Here is a 25,632-nt window from a genome sequence, read left to right as displayed (position 1 = left end):
ATTAGCAGGGCAGTGTGCTGTCTGCTCCAGTAGCCCACATGTGCACATCATTGTTGTTGGAGCGAGTGGGCGTGGCCTAAGGAATGGGGAGGAGGGGGGCTGAGTAAGTGGGCGGGTCTAAAGATGGACGGTTTATGTAATGAGCGGCGCGCACACGAAAGCCCGTATAAATACCGCCGCGCGCCTCAACTCACACTTCATTCAGGAGACTTAAGGAGAGACGCGTTAGGAGACACGCGCTGTTACAGCACCCTGACGCGCACAGTCGCATTCACCAACACACACACACACACACACACACACGCTGTCTCTCTCTCTCTCTCTATATATATATATATATATACCCCGAGGCAACACTATCTCTCTGCCACACACACACACACACTGTGGAATAGTGAACATGCACGGACGGGACGGATAATCAGACTGGACCCCGCGCTTCACCTTCACCTTGTGGATAACCTGGAGACCTGAACGCGCCTTTAGCGCACGGAAGGAGAGCGGCGACGCGCACAGGAATATACTCCCTTCTTCACCTTGTACTTTTATCTGCTTTATTTAAAAAAAAAAAAAAAAACTGATATTTTTACAATTTTTGAAGCCTTCTTCCTTCCACTTTGGAATAGGAGCTTTTGGTATTTTTGGTGTGTTTTTTTTTGGGGGGGGTAGGAGAGAGAGATATATTTATTTATTTATATATCCCTGCGGGTGTCCCAGCTGCCCCGCCACAGCATTTTTTTTGGGGCAAAATATAAAGGATGGCAGCTTGGTTCACTTTTCTGATCCCATGCTTCAGTGCGCTCCTAACGCAGGTAAATAAACCACCATCATCATCATCATCATCATTATTATTATTATTATTATTATTATTGCTATTATCTTCATCATCATTAGTTCCAGTTATGAGTGATGAAGAACCAGAACCTCAATAATAACAATAATAATAATAATAATAATAATAATAATAATAATTTTAGCATCTAAAGATCATGCCTTCTTGATAAACAGACTTACTGCATGAAAACACACAAAGCTGCATCTTTTCCAAATTCCTTCATTCTTCATTGTGAGCTTATTTATTTCTTGCATAAACATGAAGACAGAACATAACTGCTCAGTTTAAACAAAAAAAAGCAATAAATTAGCTAAGTGTATCAAGTTTCAAAACAGGACTAGTGTGTGTGTGTGTGTGTGTGTGTGTGCTATAATAAAAAAGGAATGACCTTTCAAATAAATGTTATATTAACATGTGATCTGATCATCTTTTTAAAAGTTTATCTAGTATTTCATAAATGATAGAAAGTAAGTTTTTTTTTTTTTTTTGCTGATCTGATCAGGAGGTGTGTGTGTGTGTGTGTGTGTGGTCTCATCAATTAACCAGTGTTAGACAGAACTGTACTACACTACTACACAAAGTTTCCCTCTCCTTTGCCTTGTTGCACAGTGGCGCAGTTTAAAGGACAGACAATTCGAACCTTAAGCTTTCAAACTTACATCCGCATGTCACACCTTCAACCTTCTGAAACTGGACCTGCACCCTAATGCATCTTTGCTCTCTGAATGTGTATACACGCAGATATCCGGATCTGGTGTTTTCGAGCTCGAGCTTTACGAGTTCAAGAATTTTAAAGGTCTGCTGGCGAGCGGAACCTCATGCAGGCCGGATTGCAGGACTTTTTTCCGCGTTTGCCTCAAGAACTACCAGGTGTCCGTAACTCCAGGGAACTGCGTCTTCGGCAGTGCTGTCACCCCAGTGCTGGGATCCAATTCGTTCAGGACGGAAGGAGGACACTTGAGCACACCCATACGCCTGCCTATCATTGGATGGCCGGTAAGAAAAGATATGATTATAAAATAATAATAATAATAATAATGCATGAACCAGGTGTCTTACCTAAAGCAGAAAGTTAGCGTGTGTGTGTGAGATCATTGCACAGATCATTGCAACATGTAAAAGTACTGTCCAGAACTTTACACCTGCATGAACTTCTAGCCCTCATGCCTACATCATGTCCATACACATGAAGGATGAGTTTATATACTCTTTACTTCATGGTTGTAGATAGAGTTAAATTAAATTAATTTTTTTCTTCTCCTCAGGGATCATTTTCTTTGATTATTGAGGCCTGGTATTCACCCTTGGAGGATCCACCTGTAGGTAAGTACCTCCACTTTTATCCACTAGAGGGCGACACTATTGTACACACCAGTGCTTGTAATGAACTAAGCAAAGCATTGTCATTTCTTTTGTTAATTTAAATCATGTGAACTACATATATGCCTTATGCATATTTGTAATCTAAAATGCATTTCTGCTGTTAAAATAAAGAGGGCAAAAACTGTGTTTTTTTTTTAAGCACACGTACAACCGTGGAACTGCGTTTTCCTCTCGCTTCAAAAACACCTTCTCATTCTCATACTCGAACACAATTGGACTTCCTTTGGTTTATTTTTGGCGTGGGAAAGCGCAGTGGGCTTTGGTGAGAATACTCGACGCTTGCCAAAACCATCCGACTGCACTTTCCTGTATTTTACACCTTTCTGTGTCCCGCCCTTTGGAACGGGATAATAGCATGGGAATGTTTTTCGGTCGACTTAAAGGAAAAAGGAAATTCGTTTTTTTTTTTCTTTTTTCTCTCGTGCTTTTTTCAATTCCTTTGCATTTGACTGGTGGCTCAACAGTTAAGGCTTTGATCAGAAGGTTAGTGGCACTGCAAAACACTGCAAAGTGCCACTGTTGGGCCCTTGAGCGAGGCCCTTAACCTAAAGAGTTTGTCAACGTGTATTACTTATATTCACAGATTGACCTAAATGTTTTTTCTTTTTTCTTTTTTTGTTCTTTGTTCCTGCACAGACTTAAACAACCCCGACTTACAGATTAGTTCTTTTGCCATCCAAAGACAGCTGGAAGTAGGGGCTGAGTGGTCTCAGGATGTCCAAAGCAGTCAGCAGACGGAGCTAAGGTATTCTTACCGGTTCATCTGCAATGAAAATTACTACGGAGACACTTGTTCCAAAATATGCACGCCCAGGGACGACCGTTTTGGCCACTACACCTGCAACCCAGACGGGCAGTTGTCCTGTCTCCCTGGCTGGAAGGGGAGATACTGCGAAGAACGTAAGCAACCAGAGATCACCATGCACTGGCCTTTAGGAGACTGAAGGTCTGCTTTAGTGCTTCACCTTGACAGAAAAAAAAGAAATCTAATAAAAAAATCAGCCGTGTGCTTTCTCAGGTGCACGTGGGGCCTCAGGTTTAATTGGCCAACCAACTCGTAAGCTCTGAACGTTTAAAGAAGAAATTCAGATGTGATCCAGGCACTCGGATCTGTCGTTCTGTAGAGTTCATTTCAAACCGTCGTCCTGCCCCTGAACCTTATTCTGATTGAGGTGTTCTGTAGTAGCCGGACCTTATTCGATCCAGATGGCTTTAGATGAAACTCTGCATGGCGATAAATCCACGAGGCTTTGCAGGCATTTGCTTTTCTCCCCCATCATTTAGGGACATAAAAGCCATCGTAATGCTGCGAGATATTTGTTAATGGGCTGGGTGTGACGTATCCAGCAAGCTTTAAAACTTTTTACTGCTGACCTTTCATAAATTTATCATTGGATTTAGGTTGGCATTATTTATAGGTTGCTTGTTTTTGTGTTGATGCATTAGGGTTAAACCTATAACCGTAACTCAGCGTAGTCATTAAAAATAATAGCGTTGGTAGTGGTGGCTTGGGACCGTAACGAGTGTAGACTTTCAAAACAAAAAGAGCGTCTCACCTTTGGTGACTGTTGTTATAGTGTACCTTATATAATAAAATATATTTACCATAGATATAACCTTTTCGAGTTAAGCGCTAGAGTAAAGGCGACATTATGTACGCCACAAGGAATATTTCAAATGGTTTAGTCCTCAAGAATAAACTTTGAGAAGCCTGGGTGGATTTTTAACCAGAATCTGGCAACCCTGCTGGAAACACATCCAATATGTCAAGCCAGCTGCTTTCTCTAGCAGTCTGAGTAGCGGTCATTATGGCTAATGCCATTACTGAGAGCCCCATGCGGTTTACTTTGCCAAATGCTCAGACTTTGGATCTGGTTTCGGTTCTGGTTTTTGTGCCTCTCCTGCATTTTGTCCTAGTGCAGCATGAAATTATATAACCTCATGAAACATTACAGCAATAAAGTACAGTCTACTTTATTACTTGGAAATGACCAGGATACAACTGTAGGTCACTATGGATCAGAAGATGCTCAGGATAAATCACTTTAGATCTGAAATTCTTTATCATTCTCTATGAAATGTGAGAGTAAGAATCATGGCTAGAATTATTTTTTGTTTGTATTTATATATTCATTTGTATGGACTCAAACAAAACTCGAAACTTTTTTTTTTAATTTGGTTTATAAATGCTTTCTTGTTGCTGTTTCTGAAGGTAATGCTGTGACCTACATTACAGTATGAGTGAAGGGGGTTAAAATATACAGCAAAGCCTGAGTTTATGGGGAGGAAAAGAGTAGTGCGCATGCGCGAGATGGGTGAGTGGGGGCTAGGAGGGCTGAAAAGCGCGCGTGCTTGGTAATTTAATCCCGGGCGAGCACGCGCCACCCTAATCGCGGCGTTATTATCTGCCACGCGCCACCGCCGTTGCGCGCGCTCATTGTGGCTCCACGGCGTGGCAGCTGCAAAATTACGGCTCGCGCGGCCTGAGAACAACAATAGTGGCAGCTGTCCGTTTTTTCCCCCCTAATTGAGATGGAGCATCTGTTCCAGTCTAAAAGGCATGAGTTCAACCAAAAAAAAAAAAAAAAACTTGGTGTGTCACTCAGTAGCCAATTAGAAACAGTGAGAGCACCCACACCTCAAAGGTCCTTTCCAATCAGGTGCTTGGAATGGGCGTGGCCTGGTTAGCGCCAACAATAACGATTGCTAATATTCCAACGTTGTAATACAACGCTAACTGGAAAGCTTAGGACTTACCTTAAAAACCTTCTAAAGTTACATTAAAGAGTTAAAACAATCCTAATTTCTTTATTATTATTATTACTCCTATTACTACTAATAATAATATTTTATCTAATCTACACAGCAGGCTTAGCTATTTTGTTACAATGAGCTAAGGCGCCATTTTTTTATGTACAGTAAATCAGCTAGCCAGGACATTTCATGATATTGAATTCCTTTCCATGAAGTCATGAAGTCATTAATGACTAGTATTGCGTCCAGATGGAAAACATACATATTTCACAATGTTCACTCAGAGTTCACAAACAGACACACGGGTTCTTCATCCTGTCTAATTTCTGCTCTGTTTTGTCTCTCTGAGCTACAAAACAAATGCGTAATGTCATTATTTTGGGTTAAAAACCTCGATCACTCCAAGATATCACATCATTTATTATGTCGACATAATCTCGTTACTCTGACTCTCTGTATTTCCACAAATTATCACGTTGCTTCGAAAGCCAGACGTAATTAAGTCATGTGTAATATGACGTCTAATCACCAGTAACACAATAATGCGTAAAGATGTCGGGACAAGTCGAAACAACAAGGTATTAAGTTACAATAATAGTTTATTAAGTCGAAATAACAAGGTATTAATAAGAACACGAGTTATTTCAAATTGTGAGTTATTTAGTCGTGATAGCAACATATTAGGGTGGGTCACAATGCTAACCTCCAAACACATCCACAAGAAAGAAAACGTCGCTATGTGACGTTACTGTAGCAGCGCCCGTTCACACCTCAGATCACTCAGCTAATGCGACATTTGTCTGCAAAAAAAAATAAAAATCCATAGCTAAGAAAATGCTTATGAAGGACGCTAGTGCTAGTAAGTGGATATCGGTGGCTAACGGTTGTGATGCTAAATAATGAATATCATGTGATTGTTGTTGAAGTTATTTGTTTATCAAATGAAGTAACGTGTCACTAACTGGCGTTTCCGTTTCCTTCCACAGCGATCTGCCTTAAAGGCTGCAGCGAAGCTAACGGCAACTGCTCCAGCCCCGGAGAGTGTGTGTAAGTACGCAAGCTGGAAAATATGTGTCTGATGATATCATCGTACAAGAAGCAATTTAGTAAATATTCATAATGTGTGATTACTTAAAACGCAGATGTGTGCTTATTTTCTCCTAACTCTGTGGTTGGGCGTTGCAGGTGCCGGGAGGGCTGGCAGGGAATGTTCTGCACCGAGTGTAAGAAACATCCCGTGTGTAAGCACGGTACATGCAACAAGCCGGGAGAGTGTCACTGTAAAGAAGGATGGGGAGGACTCTTCTGTGACCAAGGTGAGGCTGACCACCACCTCATAGTCTTACAGCTGGGTTTTTTTTGGATACCTCTCTAAGAGGAAACACCCGTCTCCCCGGGGTAACACACTGGTACTGATCCCGGCGTGTAATAGATCAGATCCAGCTTTACTGCTGATGCGTAGAGTGCATGGTCTGCTATAACGAAATGCAGATCCTTAGGGGTTCCTCTTTTGTTCTAGAGAGTTAAAAAGAAACATTTCATTCAGTACAGATGTATATGTGAGTGTGTTCGAGAGTTTTATATGTACGCACCACTGAGGCATTTCCTCATATCGATAAAATAAAGAACCTTTGAGGAAGCTGGATAGAACATTTACTCGTCGTTTATAGCGAAGAAATTCCTTCATTGGCTCTGTCGCTATGTAGGACGATAAAACGCACAGATATAACAGGAATTTTAATATTCCAGTATTTCAAGATCAAATAGTCAGAATCAGAATTTTAGATTTAGAAGCTGATCAAAGACTCTTAGATCAAAGGATTTAAATGAGATTCTTTTATAAGCTCATGTTCATCTGGTGCAACATTTATATCCCTTACGTAAAATGATAAACTCTTAGTGACCCTTAGAATAGGAAACTTTTTTTTTTTATAAGCAGGCTCCTTCTCCTTAAAGCAGGAACCGTCTTCTAAAAAACTGAAAGAACAAGTACCATATTAATCCTAAAGAATTTGAAGCTTTTTCTAAAAGTAAGAAGACATTTCTAAGCAGAAGATTTTTAGGTATATAGTGAGTTTTACCTTTTACCTAAGAGAAGCCTGAACGCTTTTCTAAAAGTATATATCTTTATTAGGGCATGTACTTATGTGATGCTTCTTTTCTGATATTATATTTATTATTTAGGAGGAAAAAAAATAGATACAGGACCTAGATTTTGTTGTTGTTTTCTATATAGTTTAAATATTATATATCTATTAAGTAATGATGTGTAACACTGGGATGTTTCTGGCATTTTGTTCAGTCAGAATGTCAGCTGTGCGTAGAGCAGGGCTTCGTAACTAGCGAATTGACTCTAGGTTGTGATTTAAGTGCTATCATTCACATTTGACACTAGATCTGAACTTCTGCACCCACCACAAGCCGTGCATGAACGGAGCCACGTGCACCAACACCGGACAGGGCAGCTACACGTGCACGTGCAGGCCGGGCTACACCGGGGTCAACTGCGAGCTGGAGGTGCGTCACTGCGACAGCAACCCGTGCAGAAACCGAGGACACTGCGTGGTGAGTTCAGCTTATGACAAGATGATGATGATGATGATGATGCTTCAGCGTGAAGTTAAGTAGTACAGTCTGTTAAAAGTCTTGTATCTTTCAGGAGCTGGATAATGGTTACACGTGCACGTGTATGCCGGGGTTCGAGGGCACATATTGTGAGCAGAGCCTCCTGACCTGCGCGGACATGCCCTGCTTTCATGGAGGCAAGTGCCATGAGCGGGACAACGGACGAAGCTATTCGTGCGACTGTCCTAAAGGATTTACAGGATTCAACTGTGAGAAGAGGGTGGACAAGTGTACGACTCTGCCTTGCGCTAATGGTACGCCATGTCCCCACTTGCTGTGTGTGTTTGTGCGTGTTTGTTTACCTGTGTGTAACCGAATACCCCTGTGCTCCACAGGTGGCGCGTGTGTGATCCAGGCTGGCGGCCGTAAGTGCAGCTGTACTGCAGGATTTACAGGGCAGCGCTGCGAGATCAACGTTAACGAGTGCTCCTCGAACCCCTGCGCTAATGGCGGCACCTGTCACGACGCCGTCAACGGCTACACCTGCTCGTGTGCTCCGGGGTACTCCGGGCGGAACTGCGATCTCCACAGCGCCACCTGCTCCTCTCAGAACCTCTGCCAGAACGGAGGAACGTGCACCAGCGTCCCAGACGGCCCCCCTGTCTGTCTGTGTCCCAGAGGCTTCACAGGGCCGCGCTGCGACTATTTCGCCGTCACGCTTCCCATGCTCCCGAACACCAAGGACACACGGGACGACTTCCAGTGGGCCGCCGTGTCCCTGGGCATCGGATTGGTGGCTCTTCTTGTGTTGGTGTGCATGGTGGCAATCGCTTTGCGCCACATCCACAGGCAGTCTGCTGCAGAAAGGACTCAGGACGCCATGAACAATCAGTCGGATACGCAGAGGGACAACCTGATCCCGACGTCGCAGCTCAAGAACACCAACAAGAAGGTGGACTTGGAGGTGGACTGCGGGCAGGAGAAATCGAATTATATCCTCAAGAACTACCATTTGGACTACAACTCGTCTAAAGAGTTTAAGGACGGACAGACGCAAGAGGATAAAAGTCACAAGTATGAAAAGTGTTTAGAAGACAAAATACCGTTGAGTAGAATGTACAGGTGAGTCAAGGAGCCGTCTAGAAACGCTCTGTCAATTAATTAAACCAGCCTCTTAAAAGAGCTCCCGATTAATCTGTAATACGACTATAATCCTAGCTGCTTGTCCTCACCACGCTTACACAGAGTGTGTGATTTGTGTGTGCAGTGAAAAGCCGGAGTGTAGGATATCAACGATATGCTCCCCAAGAGACTCCATGTACCAGTCTGTGTTTGTAATAGCGGAGGAGAGAAGTGAATGCGTCATAGCAACTGAGGTGAGAAGGAATGACAGAGGAAACAATAACAATCCCTTCATTTTTTTTTCACATGATTGTAATTGGAAATCGTAATTTTGATTTTTTTTTCCCCCATAGGTATAAAAAACGACACAACAGGAGGATAAAGATGGAAGATGCAAGAAGGAGAAAAAACACAATCAAAGCAGAATTTTTCTGGATTGTTTACAACAAAATAAAAAGAACTGAAAGACTGGAGATGAATTTTTTTTTTTTTTTGTGATGTCCACTGCTGCTCTGAGAAACTTGAGGACGCAATAGTGTATGAAGTTTGCTTTTTTCGTGTACAGACGTGTACAGTCCTGGACTCCTACGGTATGGTTTCATGGTTTCTAAGGCTTTTTTTTCCCTCTCGAGCTTGTAATGAAGAAGAAGGAGGGAAAAAAGCAGGACTTACACTGACTGCACTGCAGGAGGACCAGAGGGGGAGAAAAATGTCTTTGGCACAGAGACGTGGCCCCCTCCCAACATCGAGCGAGCGAGCGAGCGAGTGAGCGAGCGTAAGCGCTCTCTCTCTTTTTCTCTCTCTCTCTCTCTCTCTCTCTCACGATCGTGTGGTAATCAGACACGTCATCTGCCAACTAATCACTACGAAGGTGCCAGGGACTTCCAAACCTTCACGCCAGCATCGTTGCCCGCTATGCAAAAAAAAAAAAGAAAAAAAAATAGAAAAGGATCAGGAAGAGGTGACTGTACAATCAAAGCCTCTCCCCATCCTAATCCCAATCCCAATCACGAGGAAACGAATGTCACAATGGACAAATCATATCAAGACTGGTTCGTTTTCTCCAAGATCGTATGCAGCCCAAATTTCACAAAAAAGCCTTAAAAGGAACGGCATGAAAAGGATGAACGGGACGCTCAGCTTTTCTCGGATTCGTGGAAAAAAAAAACAGGATGCGACGCAATCAACAAATGGAGTGTAGCAGCAGGGATCGGAGAAATGAGCGACAAAAATAAAAAAGGAAGAACGGAAGTGACTGCACACCAACCACTGACTGCCTATAAATTTTAGACCAATAATGTAATTTTTAAAAGAAAAATGATTATTTGCAGAGTTAATTTAATTACGACACACTGCTCTTTATATGTTTTATACTATTATTTTTTGTATATAATGAATATTTATAAAAAAACAAACAAAAAAACAAACAAACTGAAGAATAAAAAAACGACAATAATAATTCCTCATGACTTTGGCTTTGTTGAATTTATGTTTGTTTTTTTTTTTTCATTTAATTTCTCTTCATATCTCTTAAAAAGAAAACAAAATCCCTCTCACCCTGTAGTCGCCCCCCTTTACTTGTAAATTGGCTTGAAATTCAAATCCGTTGCCTCGGCTACCGGCCCTCGGCTACACATGGCGAAGTGCGGGGAGTGAAACAGATGCCCCCGGGGTGCAACCCTGCTCCTCCATAATTTTTATTTTTTTTTTAAACAGCGGCATATGCCAGCCCTCTCACCCAGCTCCACATGCCGAGCACTGCGGCTATAGAGCTGCTCGCATGCTCGTGGGTTTCGGCGCCAACAGCCCTGGCCTCAGCATCGCCCTCAGCCTCATGGAGTGGGGTGGGTGAGGTGTTTGGGAGGGGTGTTTGAGTGTGTGGGGAGTGTATAAAGTAGAAACGGTGCTGCCGCCGTTCCCCCTCCTGTTTCCCGTAACCCGTAACAAAAGACGGAGGCTGAGCCGTGCATGTGGTCGTGTCCCGCACAGATGGGCTTCAGGGCAAAGCTGGCACCATGAAAAAAAAATAGCTACAGGCTTTTGAAAAAAAAAAAAAAAAAGTTTAATTGAGCAATCTGGAGCTCGAACCCGTGATTATTTATTGTCGCTTTTCTCCATATGGGTGGCGCAGGGTCACCTGGGGCTCCACTTAGCGCAGGAAAGGGCAAAAAGGACGTCTGTTAGACCGGCTGGAGCTGGGAGGAAATTTACCTCCTCCATTAGCGGTGGGAGGTGAGACTTGATAAAATGGACAGATTCTGTAAAAAAAAAAAAAAAAAAAAAGATGTGTGCACGTGTTTCTTATTTAGACCCTGTGTGAAAGCTGCGACGAACACCTGAACACAGGTCTGGCCTTTTTTTTCTTCTTTCATTCCTTTGGCTGGGAATTCATTCACCATCCAGTCTGGCGTCGAGCTTCAGTGAGCAGAAGGCCGAGGATGTAAAGTACATGACCCAGGGATTAGTTATTTATTAGTTATTATTTACGCCAAAATCAGCAGTAAGCACACACACACACATACACACACAAGCACATACTCAGAGTCATCCGGGTGAAAAGGATGCTCAGAAAGCAACAAGGTTAGCAAAACGCTTCCGTCACATAACACTCGTTATCGCAGCAATTAGTCATGTGGTCTAGTCGAAGCCTTCCAGCTGGAAACCTGTTACATGGAGACTGCGTGTATGTACGTATACGGTATACGTGTGTGTGCGTGTGCATGTGTGTGCCCCGCTCTTTGGCCTCAGGGTCTCCATCACATGGCCAGCCATTCTCATTGTGTTATAATCACAGCATCCTGTTTGTGACCTAGTGACATCATTTCCTGCTTCCTTTCTGATTAAAAAATGCAGAACATGCCGGCACAGGCCAAGCGATTTTCTCACGCATCTTTTTTTTTTTCTCTTGTTGTTGTTCTTCTTGTTGTTTCCCTCGATCTCAGTTCACACGGGTACCTTCAGCTTCAGGAAGCAGGTTCCTAACAAATGAAGAAGGAGGCAGTGTGTAAATAATAATAATAATAATACAAATAATAATAATAATTATTATTATTCTATTTGTTGGGATTTCGCTTCCAGTTCCCGTGCACACTTTGCATTTAAACCAAACAAGCACAAAGCCTGAATCAGCTGCACTGGATGATGATGATGATGATGATGATGAGATGCTGCTCTGAGTGTTTAAACAGCCCTGACAATGTTTATGCTCGAGCGAACAGTCGAAGGCCTGCGGTTCCTGCAGCGTGCGTGTTTCAGTAATTAACACTAGAGGTCAGTGACATGCTCACTGAGAGACACTCGACCTCACACACACACACACACACCGTTCATCCTCAGGCTGAAGAAAAAAAAAACACTCCAGTCTTTCAATTCAGCACTTAAGCAGTCGTTCACTGGATTTATACCTTACTGTAGACTTTAAATTCAGCTACATGAAATACATTACAGTTATATAATATATAATAATCATTTGTTTAGCTCTCAAAACATCTATCTCCTCCATCCAATAACACAGCTAGTTCTGGTTCTTTCACTTTAGCATCAAATCACCTCAGCTTAGCATTAAATTGTTAAACAACAAAACTGTTACATTTAGCATCCTATTATTTCAGTTTAGCATCCAGTCATTTTGTGTAGCATCAGGTTATTATTTTACTTTATCATGAATTCTTTCTTTTCTTTTTAGAATTTTTCAGTTTATCATCAAATCACTTACATTTAGCATCAATTTACTTCAGTTTAGCATCAATCAATTTCAGTTTAGCATCAAATTACTTCAGTTTAGCATCAATTCATTTCAGTTTAGCATCAATTCATTTTAATTTAACATCAATCTCTTCAGTTTAGCATCAAATCACTTTAATTTAGCACCAATTGAATTCAGTTTAGCATCAATTCATTTCAGTTTAACATCAATTCATTTAAATTTTCTGTAACATCAGTCCCTTCAGCTTAGCATAAAATCACTTCAGCTTAGCATCAAATCACTTCAGTTTAGCATCAGTTTACTTCAGTTTAGCATCAATTTATTACAATTTAACATCAATTCATTTCTATTTAACTTTAATCCCTTCAGTTTAGCATCAAATCACTTCAGTTTAGCATCAATTTACTTCAGTTTAGCATCAAATCACTTCAGTTTAGCATCAGTTTACTTCAGTTTAGCATCAATTTATTACAATTTAACATCAATTCATTTCTATTTAACTTTAATCCCTTCAGTTTAGCATCAAATCACTTCGGTTTAGCATCAATTTACTTCAGTTTAACATCAATTCATTTAAATTTTCTGTAACATCAGTCCCTTCAGCTTAGCATAAAATCACTTCAGCTTAGCATCAAATCACTTCAGTTTAGCATCAGTTTACTTCAGTTTAGCATCAATTTATTACAATTTAACATCAATTCATTTCTATTTAACTTTAATCCCTTCAGTTTAGCATCAAATCACTTCAGTTTAGCATCAATTTACTTCAGTTTAGCATCAAATCACTTCAGTTTAGCATCAATTTACTTCAGTTTAACATCAATTCATTTAAATTTTCTGTAACATCAGTCCCTTCAGCTTAGCATAAAATCACTTCAGTTTAGCATCAAATCACTTCAGTTTAGCATCAATTTACTTCACTTTAGCATCAAATCACTTCAGTTTAGCATCAGTTTACTTCAGTTTAGCATCAATTTCATACAATTTAACATCAATTCATTTCTATTTAACTTTAATCCCTTCAGTTTAGCATCAAATCACTTCAGTTTAGCATCAATTTACTTCAGTTTAGCATCAAATCACTTCAGTTTAGCATCAATTTACTTCAGTTTAGCATCAAATCACTTTGGTTTAGCATCAATTTACTTCAGTTTAGCATCAATTCATTTTAGTTTAACATAAATTCATTTCAATTTAACATCAATTCATTTAAATTTTCTGTAAAATCAGTCCCTTCAGCTTAGCATCAAATCACTTCAGTTTAGCATCAAATCACTTCAGTTTAGCATCAGTTTACTTCAGTTTAGCATCAATTCATTACAATTTGACATCAATTCATTTCTATTTAACTTTAATCCCTTCAGTTTAGCATCAAATCACTTCAGTTTAGCATCAATTTACTTCAGTTTAGCATCAAATCACTTCGGTTTAGCATCAATTTACTTCAGTTTAGCATCAAATCACTTCGGCTTAGCATCAATTTACTTCAGTTTAGCATCAATTAATTTCAGTTTAACATAAATTCATTTCAATTTAATATCAATCCCTTTAGCTTAGCATCAAATCACTTTAACATGCATCAATTCACTTCAGTTCAGGATCAATTAATTTCAGTTTAGCATCAAATCATTTCAGTATTGAACCAAATCACTTTAATTAAGCATCAATTTACTTCATTTTAGCATTAATTCATTTTAGTCTATCATCAATTAGTTTCAACTTAGCATCAAATCACCTCAGTATAGGATTAAGTGGTTTAGTTTAGCAACAAAATTTTTGCATTTAGCATAAAATCATTTTAGTTTAGCATCCAAACATTTTGTTTAGCCTTGAGTGATTTCACTTTAAAAGTAAAATTGTTTAGTATAAAATCACTTCAGCTTATTATCTAATCACTTTAGTGTCGCATCAATTAATTCCAGCTTAGCATCAAATCACTTCAGTGTCGCATCAATTCATTTCAGCTTGGCATCAAATTACTTTGGTTCTGCATCAGATCACTTTAGTGTTAGTACAAAATAATTTCATCAAAAATCAATCAAATCACTTCAGTTGAGCCAAAAAGTTTAGTCAAACTCTTTAATTTAGCATCCAATAATTACACTTAAGCATTACATTTTTATGTTATCATCAACTTTTTTCAGTTTAGCACAAAAAATTATTTTTTGTTACCCAGCCATTTAAGTTTAGCATCAAACCGTTTAATTTAGCATCCAATTATTTCAGTTTAGCATAAAATTGTATTGTTTGGCATCAGATTGTTTATTTAGCATCCGATCTCTAAAGTTTAGCATCAAATCACTTCAGTTTAGCAATAAGTTGTTTTGCTTGGCATTTAACGGTTTAGGTTAGCATCAAAACATTTAATTTAGCATCCGATCTTTTCACTTCAGCATTACATTCAGATTTTGTATCACACTGTTTAATTTAGCAAGAAATTGGTAAATTTAGCATCCAATGATTTTAATCCAATCATTAAGCATCAAATTGTTTCAGTTTAAAGATAAACAAATAGTTTTGTTTAAAATCCAATTATTAAGGTTTAAAATCAAATTGTTAATTTTCATATAAAATGGTTTCCTTTAGCATCAAATTGTTGGGTTAAGCAACAAACTGGTAAATTTAGCATTCTATCATTCAAGTTTTGATTTGAAATAATTTTATTGAGCTCGATCCAAGTTTTTGGCGCTTATTTAATTTAATTTTATTTGTATAGAGCTTTTAACAATTGTCATTGTTGCAAAGCAGCTTTACACAATCTTAAAATTAGCTGACTAAATCATCAGTAAACTAAATAGCATTACACGGAATAATATTTTTCTGTTGAAAATAAAGATTGTTTGATAAAAACAATCTAACAGTTTTAGCAAAGTAATAAAATATTTCTCACCATCAATTAAAAACAATGCCCTTTTACTCTGAAATACTTGCCTATGTTTAAAAAAGAATTTAGTGTTACTGACTTTCAGTTCCTTAGAGTACTTTTTATTAGGATTTGCACACATTATCAAGATTTTCATGTAAGTCTAAGTTATCTGTACTTTCCCTCTCCCTCTGGAAATACTTGAAACACTAGAAAACAGGGCATTAAGAAAACCTTTTTTTCAGAGATTGCAGCAGAACACAGTAAGATCTGTATAGACACAAACAGTTAGACAGCAAAATGAGATAAATACCATTTTCATAATTGGTAAATTATTATTCTCTGATACACAAGGTTGTCGATAACAAAACATTTCATATGAAAACTGCTGTTTTCCAAGCATTAAATTTCCATGTTTTAAGCAAAGCAAGACACGCAGCCTCCCCATTTCTGAGCAAAAGCTAGCGTGTCATGATGAGCCAATCACATCGCTTGTTGAAGTCAAGAAATAGGACGTTTGCACTCTGTTACTGGCCCTACAGTCTCGTCCGCAATACATTCTGGGAAACATGATGTTATATACTTAATAAACCTATGTAGGACACCGTCATGTAAGCAGTGTAGTGGAGTTAGTTTGTAGTGGAAAACTTCTGTTTCACTTCCCAAATGATACGTGTTTTTTCCTCCTTCACCAAAACATGTGGAAATGGCTTGGAGCGAAGTCAGGACTGTACAGGGGATGTGGCAATAACTCCCAGCCGAGTTCCCGTAATGTGTAAAGTAATGTTGGTTAATGATTGTGTGTACAGTTCCCACAGACACATGCGTCTCTTACACAAGCAAGCAACAACTTATCTGTCGATTTTCAGGGATCAGGCGTTCCTCTGAAATCGCTGAATGTTCACAGGAATGACTGCTGTGGGCAGCGAGCCATCTCGGGCGACATCATCATTCATCGTTCCTTAAAACGTTTGCACCATTCAAATGTTTTACTGCAGCTAAGAGTCTCATCACCGTTCTGTACTGAATGTCTTCCCTAAATATCAATCGCTTTCATCACAAGTCCCAGTTTGACTTTAAACTCCCCTCGTACACATTGCAAGAGAAGCTTACACCTTTTAAATATAATTTATCAGTGAATTGTTGAATACCAAGGACGTTTGAGGTTGCGAAAAAAGTTCATAATGTCCAAAAAGTTGCTGAATCCCTGGTGTAATATTTCCTAAAAAATGGCTCAAAGTAAAAACAAACACTATTGTACGGGACAGGATGTATGTTGTAAAGATTGTACAATACATAAAAAAGTGCATTTTAACAGATGAACTGTGACAATAAATATTCTACAAACATTGCAAACGAGTAATTTCTCAAGTCATGATGTCATCACATGACCTAGCTGGTGTTTGTTTCCTCTTTCCCGCTCAATTAATTACTAATGGCACTCGTCCACAATCACACACCGCTTTTAAACAGCCTGTGTTATTTTACCCACTCTCCCTCCAGGACTGCGTCTGTTTTGATTAGAGTTTCGATCGTGGTATGTTTGACGTTGCTTGTCGACGGCTGTTTTCGTCTCACTCGCGTTTCTTTGTACCATCTCGGCCTGTAGTCTGCCTGTCCTAATGGTCTTAATAAAACCAGAAAACCATCACTTGTTCTTTGACTTTAAACATAAACACTTGTGCCAACATTTTTCTTGAATGTTAAAGGTTCAACAGGGAAACATCTCAATAAATCAAAACGGCTATTACTCACATATCATAACATGAAGCTGCCTGCTTGGGTGGGACTGAGGAAAATGGAAAAATGTGGGTAACTAAAGCTGTAACTGAAATCAGGAGATTTCTTTTTAAGTAGAAACCGAAGATGAAACGAAAAAAGTAGCAGTTTAACTCTACCTAGCTTGCTATCAGTAATTAAAGGAGCAATGCTAATTCAAATGAACATTGCAGTGAAGTCCATAACTCTGAGAACATTAGTGGAAATACTTAACATACTAATTGTGTTTAAAAAATCATCAGCTGTAAGTTACTGTAAACTTATTAACATAGATTTCTGAGATTGTAACTCATTCAAATTTATATTCATTCTGTATTGTTAGCTAACGCTCATCCTGTACAGGGTCGCGGGAGTTTTGGAGCCAATTCCATGAGACTTTGGGAATGTGGTGAGGTTCCCCCTGGACATGACACACGCACACACTCGCATGCTCACGCACACTCTTCGGACCATTTGAGGAATCCCACCAAACATAGGGAGAGCTAGCACAGATCTGAGATCAGATTCATTTATTTATTTATTGCTACAGCATAGCATTTACGCTGGTACAGACTTCTCTAGTTTGCAAAACCTGATTATCTATTTAAGATTAAATTAATTTCAAATTCTAATTTTAACATAATATAAACAACCATGCACAGTCAGATATGCAGCGAAAATCTTATATGACTGTAAAAATAGGAAAGAAATACAAAACAATTGAAAATATTGCACTAGAACTTTGACAAAACAAAGCAACTGTCTGATACCTAAAGCGAGGATGGGATGCCAAGCCATTTCTCACACTCTCATCTACTCTCATCAAACTACGTGCAATTTGAAAACTCCACTGAGCCTACACTACATGTGTTTGCACTGTTGGAGGAAACCGGTATACTCATAAGAAACCCACCCAGCACAGGGAGAACATGCAAACTCCACGCGCACAGACTGGAGGTGAGATTCGAACCCCCAACCATGGAGGTGAATATCAGGACATATGGTCCTTGCTTTGAATTTCACCAGCACAATGCTTAAAGTGCTGACGTTCTGGACATTCTGGACATTCCACATGTGGGTGTGATGGTCAGGATTACTTAGATGTTTTTCACCGTTCAGAGAGCGTATGTATTTTTACCGAGTTGGTAGAACTTACTACTTTGCATGAAGTACTGAAACTAAATACTTACAGATTATGGACATAATACAGTGTTTTGTTACCTAGTAATTATTGGAGGTCTTGTTGAATTGATTTCCCTCTCTACAAAAACTCAAAATATGTAGTGTGTAAGCTGTTATTAAGTTTTGTGTTTTTTTTTAAAACCAGCCTGGGAGGGAATATTTCAGTTATTTTCAGGCGTTGAGTGCAAAAGTCATTCAGTGATGTTCCTCACATTGTTGTTGTTCAGATGTTTTCTGCGTCAATCTTAAACCAGATAATCTACTCTCACAACATTTCCATAACAGACTTACATCACAAACACTATATATATGTGTGTATATACCATATATACAGTATATAGCTCCTTGTTGACCATAATGAATTAAGGCAGTTCTTAAGGCATAAGGAGGATATACACGTCACCCTTTCCAGAACTAATTTGGAGCCTTCAGAACTGCCTTAATTCATCGTGGCTTCAACAGGGAGCTGGAAATGTTCCTTAAAATTTTGGTCTATATTGACATGATAGCGAATCTCCCAATCCACCACATCCCAAAATTGCTCTACTGGATTGAGACCTGGTGACTTTGAAGGTCTTTTAAATACAGTCAACTTTTAAATACAGGCATTTTTTAGTACCAAGGAGCACGAAGTGTGTTAATGAAATCTCCCCTATACCATTACATCACTATCAGCGGCCTTAACCACTGATACAAGGCAGGATGGATCGATGCTTTGATGTTATTGGTGTTAGACCAAATTCTGACCCAACTATCTGAATGTCGCAGCAGGACCAGGCAATGTTTTTCCAATATTGTCCAATATTAGTGAGGCTCCTGGTGTGGTCTTCTGCTGCTGCATCTGCTTCAAGGTTCCACGTGTTGCACATTTAACGTTGCTCTTCTGCATACCTCAGGTCATAATGAGATGCTATTTGAGTCACTGTCACCTTCCTATCAGCTCAAACCAGTAGAGGCCCTTCTCCTCTGACCTCTGGCATCAACAAGGCATTTTCTGCCCTTACTGGATCTAGTTGTGCGTCAAAATTCCAGAAGATCAGCACTTTCGGAAATACTCAGACCAGCCCCGCTGTCACCAACAAGCATGCCACGTTTAAAGTGACTAAGATCACTTTTCTTCCCAATTCTGATGCCCAAGCATATCAGCTCATTAGATCATCTTGACCGTGTCTACATGCCTAAATGCATTGAGTTGTTGCCATGTGATCGACTGATGAGATACTTGTGAAGAAGCAGGTGTACTCAATGACACTGATCCGCTTTGTGTTAAATATTCACATCACAGATCTGGGAAAAAAAATAAATAAATAAATGTGCTTGTGCTTTGGTTTTTCTCCCTCTGCTGTCATTGTTTTCTTACTTTTTACATGTGTATACCCGACTGTTCTTTTGTTTCATTGAATTTTCGCTGAACCATTGTGTGTTTCTGTACTGCCTTGTTTTCTAGTCCATGCTGTGAATGTGTGGCATTTCCTGGTTTGACCTTTGACTGTGAATATAAATCTTTCTAGTTCGCTCTGACCTCCTGTTGGGTTTCTGACAACAGGTTTCACAGACTGAACCGAATAAAACACACCGTCTGCCTCCACTGAGCGCACATTAACACATCTAAGGATAAATGCTTGGGTTTAGATGTAGGCAGAAAAATCTACTTTATCACACATTAAAATGTACGTTTTATTTGGGAGTGTTTTTGTATTCGTGCCTGGAAAAGCATGTTAATTGCATGTAATGATTATTTTATTTAATAGTTATTGTTTGTTTTCTAAGTGGGTGCCAGTAATCAAAAGCAAAAACAGATGTGTAGAAACGCCCTTAGAGAGCCTGTCTAGGCGTGTAGTAGTTTGCTCTGCAGTTATCGTAAATAATCTGTCAGTAATGCAGAAGGTATCTTGCACACTCTGTTATTATACTCGCCCTCAGTATCGGTCTCACGTGGAAAAGATTAGAAGTTTTCCATTCGTCTTTTTAAAAAACAGCTTTTTGTAATGCTAGATTAAAGCTCTCGGACAAATTATGGTATCGGTGCTAAAAAATGTGTATTTTTCTAAAATGCAAACTTGTAATTGTAGATATTGTAACATGGATTTGACATAGTTACAGACACTACAGCTTTTTGGGGAAACATAAAACCTCAGTTTTGTACAGAATGCTTTAATTTAAGCAACAATTTTTACAGGTCATATGCTTCTAGAAGGTTACATCAATTTTGGTATCAATACAAAAATATACAAAGAAAAGAAATATCAAAAGAAATATGAATAATTTGCTTTTTACACTCTTATAGCTTGAAACAAGACAGTATAACAATGTATAAATGGCAAAATGGCCATTTTGGGGCTCATATAAAGTCATCTCTGCAAAATAGCTGAAGTCAGCAACTTGAAATTTTTAGAAAAGCAAGATTGGTCACTTCCATGTTGCATAAAAAGTAAAAAAAAAAAGTTAAAGTAGCTTCTTTGGCCACACACATTTTCTGTATTATATGATACTGTGCCATCATGCCCAATTAATTAATTACCATGCTTTTTTGCATTATTATCATATACATTTTGACATCTTTATATACTGTGTATAAATATAATATCAGTCACTAAATAATAATACATTTATTATTTAAAGCATTAAAATGGTAAAATATTACCATTTTACCTGATCTCTTTGATCTCTTTTATTAAGTGTATATTTATTTTTGTAGCCACAGAATTATCATTAACATTATTTTAAACTGTTTTTACAGTAGTTTGTTATCAATCCGTGCATATTGTAACCTCAGGTTCTTTGAATCAGGGAGTTTTTGTGCCTTCCAAGAATTCCCTGGAATGTTTTCTGCCTTGTTCTAAGTATGTGTTTCATGGACGAGTAAATAAGTGCAACAAAATCGATTTCTTGATCGATTTTAGGAAGCTAGTCCTGATTAACATTTCTTACTTTAACAACTACACGTTCCAACACTTTAATATAAATAAGCATGAAATTGAAACCCTAAGAAGCAGCTGAGTATAAGCGTATTGATATTTCTATGCACAAACAGAACAAAACAAAAGGTCAGAACAGACAGTAAGGGAAGAGTCCCATGGCTGTCTTGTTTTCAACGCTGTGTGTTTACACTGTACACAAGGTCACGCCCGGTCCCGGGCGCGGGAGCTTTAGGTTACAGGCGGAGAGAGTAAACACGCTGTTCTTTGAAAGGCTCTGCTCTTGGAGCTCCAGAGAAAGCCCTGTGCATCACGCAGACTTTTAAGGAGCTTACACGAGACTGGATCGTATGATGCCAGCTAATGCCTCTATTTATAGATAATCCTATTTTAGCTAAAGAGCAAAGACGAGTCTGGGGTAAAAATAAGGAAGTGTTAAATAGGGGAGAGGAGTGGGGTGGGGTGGGGTGGGGGAGGGAGGGAGGGTTGTTTACCAGAACCTATAGCGTGGCAGAACTGGGAGAAAGGTTCTCGCTGGGTGGTGAGGGTCATATCCTGATCTTACTGGCTTACAGAACAGACATGATGTTCATTTACGGTGTTCATTTTATGGATAAACAATAAAGAACAAATTAATTTATATGTGAGCACTGATCAGCCATAATATTAAAACCATCAACATTGAAAGCACCTAGATTTTAGGTCCCTCTTGTGCCAACTGGGTGGCTCTGGCCTCTCGGGGCATGTCTAGAGACCAGGACGTTGTGGTGCACTGGGTGTCCTTGTGCCTTTCTATCGTGGCCAGAATTGAGTGCATTGGATTTTCTGTGGGATCGGACCAGACAGGTTGGTCTTTAGACCCCGCGGGCATGGGTGAGCCTCGAGTGCTAGTGATACAATCGTTTTAGCTTGTTCTCTGGAAAGGTGCCAACGTTTAAAAATAAAATCAGTGTATACATATATAGAGACTTAAAGAGCCTGTCTAGGCGTGTTGCGATGTTATCGCTAATAATCTGTCAGTAATGCAGTGTTGGGTACACACTGATATTGCACACACCTTAGTATCGGTCTGATCTCATGAGAAAAAGATTACCAGATTTGCACCAACTACTTTTAAAATGTTAAATGGTGTGTGTGTGTGTGTACACATACATACTGTATTAATGTTATCACAATGTTAAATGTTGTGAAGTTACTATGATGGAAAAAAAACTTTAAGTTTTAAAGTCTCCTAAAAAGCGCTGACAGTGGAGACTCCTTCCAAAAATGTTAGATCAATGTCTTTTTAAGCAAAAATTTATCATATGATAAAAAAAAGAAGAAAACATGTTTTATGTCCAGCATCCACTGTATACGTCCCTGCAAACGAGCGATGATGTAATAAAATGTACGCATTAATATGAAATAAATCCAGGATTATTTATCTAATGAGTCTCTTAGGAGATGTTGTATTTACTGTTTATGTGAACGAGCCTTAGTAACAGTCAGAGGTGAAGCTGTAGGTTTTCCAACATCTTCAGAACAGCCATTTATTTTATTTTCAGCAAGATGCTTTTCTTTTAATTAAATTCAAGAGAGAATTAAAAAAAAGATTGCATGTAACTAATAGATATTGTGTCCATGTCCTTTTTTTATATAAACAAAGCAATATACAGTATTTGTTGCCACATTGCTGTGGTGTAAACCCAAGAAATACTACATTCTTGGTGTTTTAGAAAAATGGTAGTGGTGACAATAATTCCACCTTGGATTTTTTATTTTTTTTTATTTTATCCTGACTCAGGAAATGAGTTTCTGTAGCTGATTGTGAACGTAGTGTGTTAGGTCATGTTTTCACAGAGATTTTTCCAAAGCCTGAGAGCCAAGTCTAGAATGATGGATGGTCCTACTTTAAAATTTACTCCAGCCTTTGGGCTTCATGGAAATACCGTGACAAATTAAACTTAATACAATGACTTAGAGCAGTGCGGAATATTGGCAGCTAGCGCTCGGTTTCGCACTCGTACTTTTCTCCGTCTCTGAGGCTTAAGCCAGAGCTTCTCGTCGCCGTCGCCTACGTTCGGCAGTAAGAACAGTGTACAGTGGGGATTACCTGGTGCAAGTGGGTTAGTAACCGAAGCCTAGAAAGAAACCTGGCCAGCGGTCCTCAGGGACTAGATTGATTACATTTGGCTCAGACCGCAGAAGCAAAAAATAAGGCCAATAGTCAGTTCGTTATGTGTCTGTTGATCTTATCTGATCTATTCCAAGAGAAGTTGAGAACTCAGACCACAGTGTTTCCCAATCCTGCAGCCATTATTAGAGAATTTGAGTTGGGAAAACACCAAAATAGCCTCACCTAGAAACTAGGCCAGCACTGGAAACTATAAAAACCACACTATACATTCCACTGAAAAACGAGGCACCGTTCAAGCCCCAGGTGGAATCTTGGGTTCAGTTCATCGTCTAAACAGCGGCGCCAAAGTTAAACACAACACCGGTGGCTAAAACTCGGCCTCCAGTTTGTGCCTGTACAAACAATGCACACAAAGAACTAATCCAACTCAATTTAATAAATATGACCAATGACAACAGTTTATTTTTAATATAGATGTTTGTACATTTAAAATCTGAACAGCATTTCAGCAACAAACATCTCAATACTGAATCGCAATTCGTTTCGAAACCAGAACGTGTAGCAGTAGTTCAGCCTTCCATTAATAACAGACCACAGAAGTACGAATAAGCTGGCATTTTTTGGTAGGTTGGTCCATCCACATGAAATCCGGCACATCGGGCGACGGATCCTCCCCAACCTGGAGGTTTATCCTTAAAGGGTCGGGTTGTCATTCACACATTATAAACCTCAATTAGCCTTTGACTATGGGAGGAAACTCAATAAGCATGGTGAGAACATGCAAACTCCATGCACACAGACGGGAATCGAACCTCAGCCCTGGAGGTGCAAAGCGACAGTGATAACCACTACGCCACCGTGCCGCCCACAAATAAGCTTAGTACCATAAATTAGAACTTGCTGAGATTATGATCAGTTATGTGAAAATCTATCCACTGACTCACAACACACACAAACAGAATTTTGAAGACGTACACTTCAAGAATCTGCGCTTAGGGTTGAGTATGTGACCGGAGGCAATAATGACTAAGATTTAATAGAATAAATGACAGTTTCTATGTTGTTTGGACATCGTGTTCCATCAGACAGAAACTGCTTCCACATGAATCGAACCTTTTTTTTCCCAGAAAGAACATCGAACATCAACAACATTTAAATCAACGCCAGATGTTGGTTTTTTAACATCTCTAATTATAATTTTTTTTTTTTTTTAGTAATTGCTTTGCTGTTTTAATCAATTATGTGAACGTCTGAACTGTGATACAACGCTGCACGCAAATATTAATTTTTGTTTGTTTGTTATGTATTTGTCTATTTGGGTTAAGTATGCGACCTAAGATGATGATTATTATAATTTCATGCAACGGTTAAAACTGAAACAATAAGTAGTTCTTATCAGGAATTTCTGCTTTTGATGCTTATCAGTTTATCTCTTTTTTAAATGTGCTACATAACTTTTAAAACATTCATCGTCCATACCGCTATCCCCGCCATACTATAAATAATAACTCACTGAAATTTTGATCGGTCTATCCTCTATCCACTGACTCTCATAACACACAAACATATTTCATAAGAATTGTAAAATACACTTTAAGACTTTGCACTTAGGGGTAAGTACATGACTGGAGGCGCTAATTACTAAGATTTAATAGAATGAATCACAGTTTTTATGCTGTTTGAACATCGTGTTCCATCAGACAGAACCTGCTTCCACATGAATCCATGCACAGACGGTAAGGTGGGAATAGAACCTGGATCCTGGAGGTGCAAGGCGACAGTGCTATTCGCTAAGCCTCTGTGCCGTTAGTTAGTTTTTCGATTTGTACTCATCTATTTGGATTAAATGCATGACCTGAGATTATAATTATTATAATTTCATGCAACAATTAGCAATAAATAGTTCTTATCAGGAATTCCTGATTTTGATGCTTATCAGGTTATCTCTTTTTTTTCTTGTTTGTTTCATACTACAAAACTTTCCATCCATCCAGAAACCTCAGGAGTCCAACAAGAGACCATGAAAGCCAATGGTGATTACCGATGTATTTATTCCCATTTTTTTACAATCGTGGTGGGACTGCCGGTCAATGTTTACACACTCTTACTCATCATAACAAAATCTTTTTTTTTTTTTGGGGGGGGGGGGGGGGTTGAGTAATCTGTCTCCCAGGACACTTAAGTCACATTTACATTTTACATTTAAGCATACGCTTTTATCTAGAGCAACTTACAAAAGTGCTTTGAAGTTTTCATCATTGGATAGATGCCTACACTGGGTTACTAGGGCACGCAGCGGGATCGACCCTGGACAGGGGACCAATCCATCACTGTATAAAGATTACATACACACACTCACACTCTCTTTGGATTGTGGGAGGAACCCGGAGTACCTGGAGGAAACCCACCAAGCACGGGGAGAACATCCAA

At 39.2% G+C, this 25,632-nt stretch overlaps 1 protein-coding gene across 1 annotated transcript; it reads left to right on the top strand.

The window, feature by feature from the left end:
* The first annotated feature begins 215 nt into the window (after positions 1–215).
* dll4 (delta-like 4 (Drosophila)) lies at positions 216–9,607 on the top strand. Its single transcript, XM_053488925.1, has 11 exons — positions 216–812; positions 1,577–1,831; positions 2,101–2,158; positions 2,855–3,118; positions 5,959–6,019; positions 6,158–6,288; positions 7,368–7,537; positions 7,632–7,851; positions 7,933–8,659; positions 8,805–8,913; positions 9,013–9,607. The coding sequence occupies exons 1-11, from the start codon at positions 759–761 to the stop codon at positions 9,016–9,018; spliced, it is 2,055 nt and encodes a 684-aa protein (XP_053344900.1). The 5' UTR covers positions 216–758; the 3' UTR covers positions 9,019–9,607.
* The last annotated feature ends 16,025 nt before the right edge of the window (positions 9,608–25,632 follow it).

This window comes from Clarias gariepinus, chromosome 27, assembly GCF_024256425.1.
Source record: "Clarias gariepinus isolate MV-2021 ecotype Netherlands chromosome 27, CGAR_prim_01v2, whole genome shotgun sequence".
NCBI lineage: Eukaryota > Metazoa > Chordata > Actinopteri > Siluriformes > Clariidae > Clarias > Clarias gariepinus.
Note: the sequence above shows the minus strand (reverse complement) of the source record. Positions and strands in the feature narration are given on the sequence as shown.

What these genes read in the sequence shown, in the direction of transcription:
- dll4 (XM_053488925.1), top strand. Translation starts at nt 759, where the DNA reads ATGGCAGCTTGGTTCACTTTTCTGATCCCATGCTTCAGTGCGCTCCTA. An exon ending in GACTCTGCCTTGCGCTAATG is followed by an intron (nt 7,852 to 7,932) that starts GTACGCCATGTC and finishes TGTGCTCCACAG; the next exon opens with GTGGCGCGTGTGTGATCCAG. An exon ending in CCGTTGAGTAGAATGTACAG is followed by an intron (nt 8,660 to 8,804) that starts GTGAGTCAAGGA and finishes TTGTGTGTGCAG; the next exon opens with TGAAAAGCCGGAGTGTAGGA.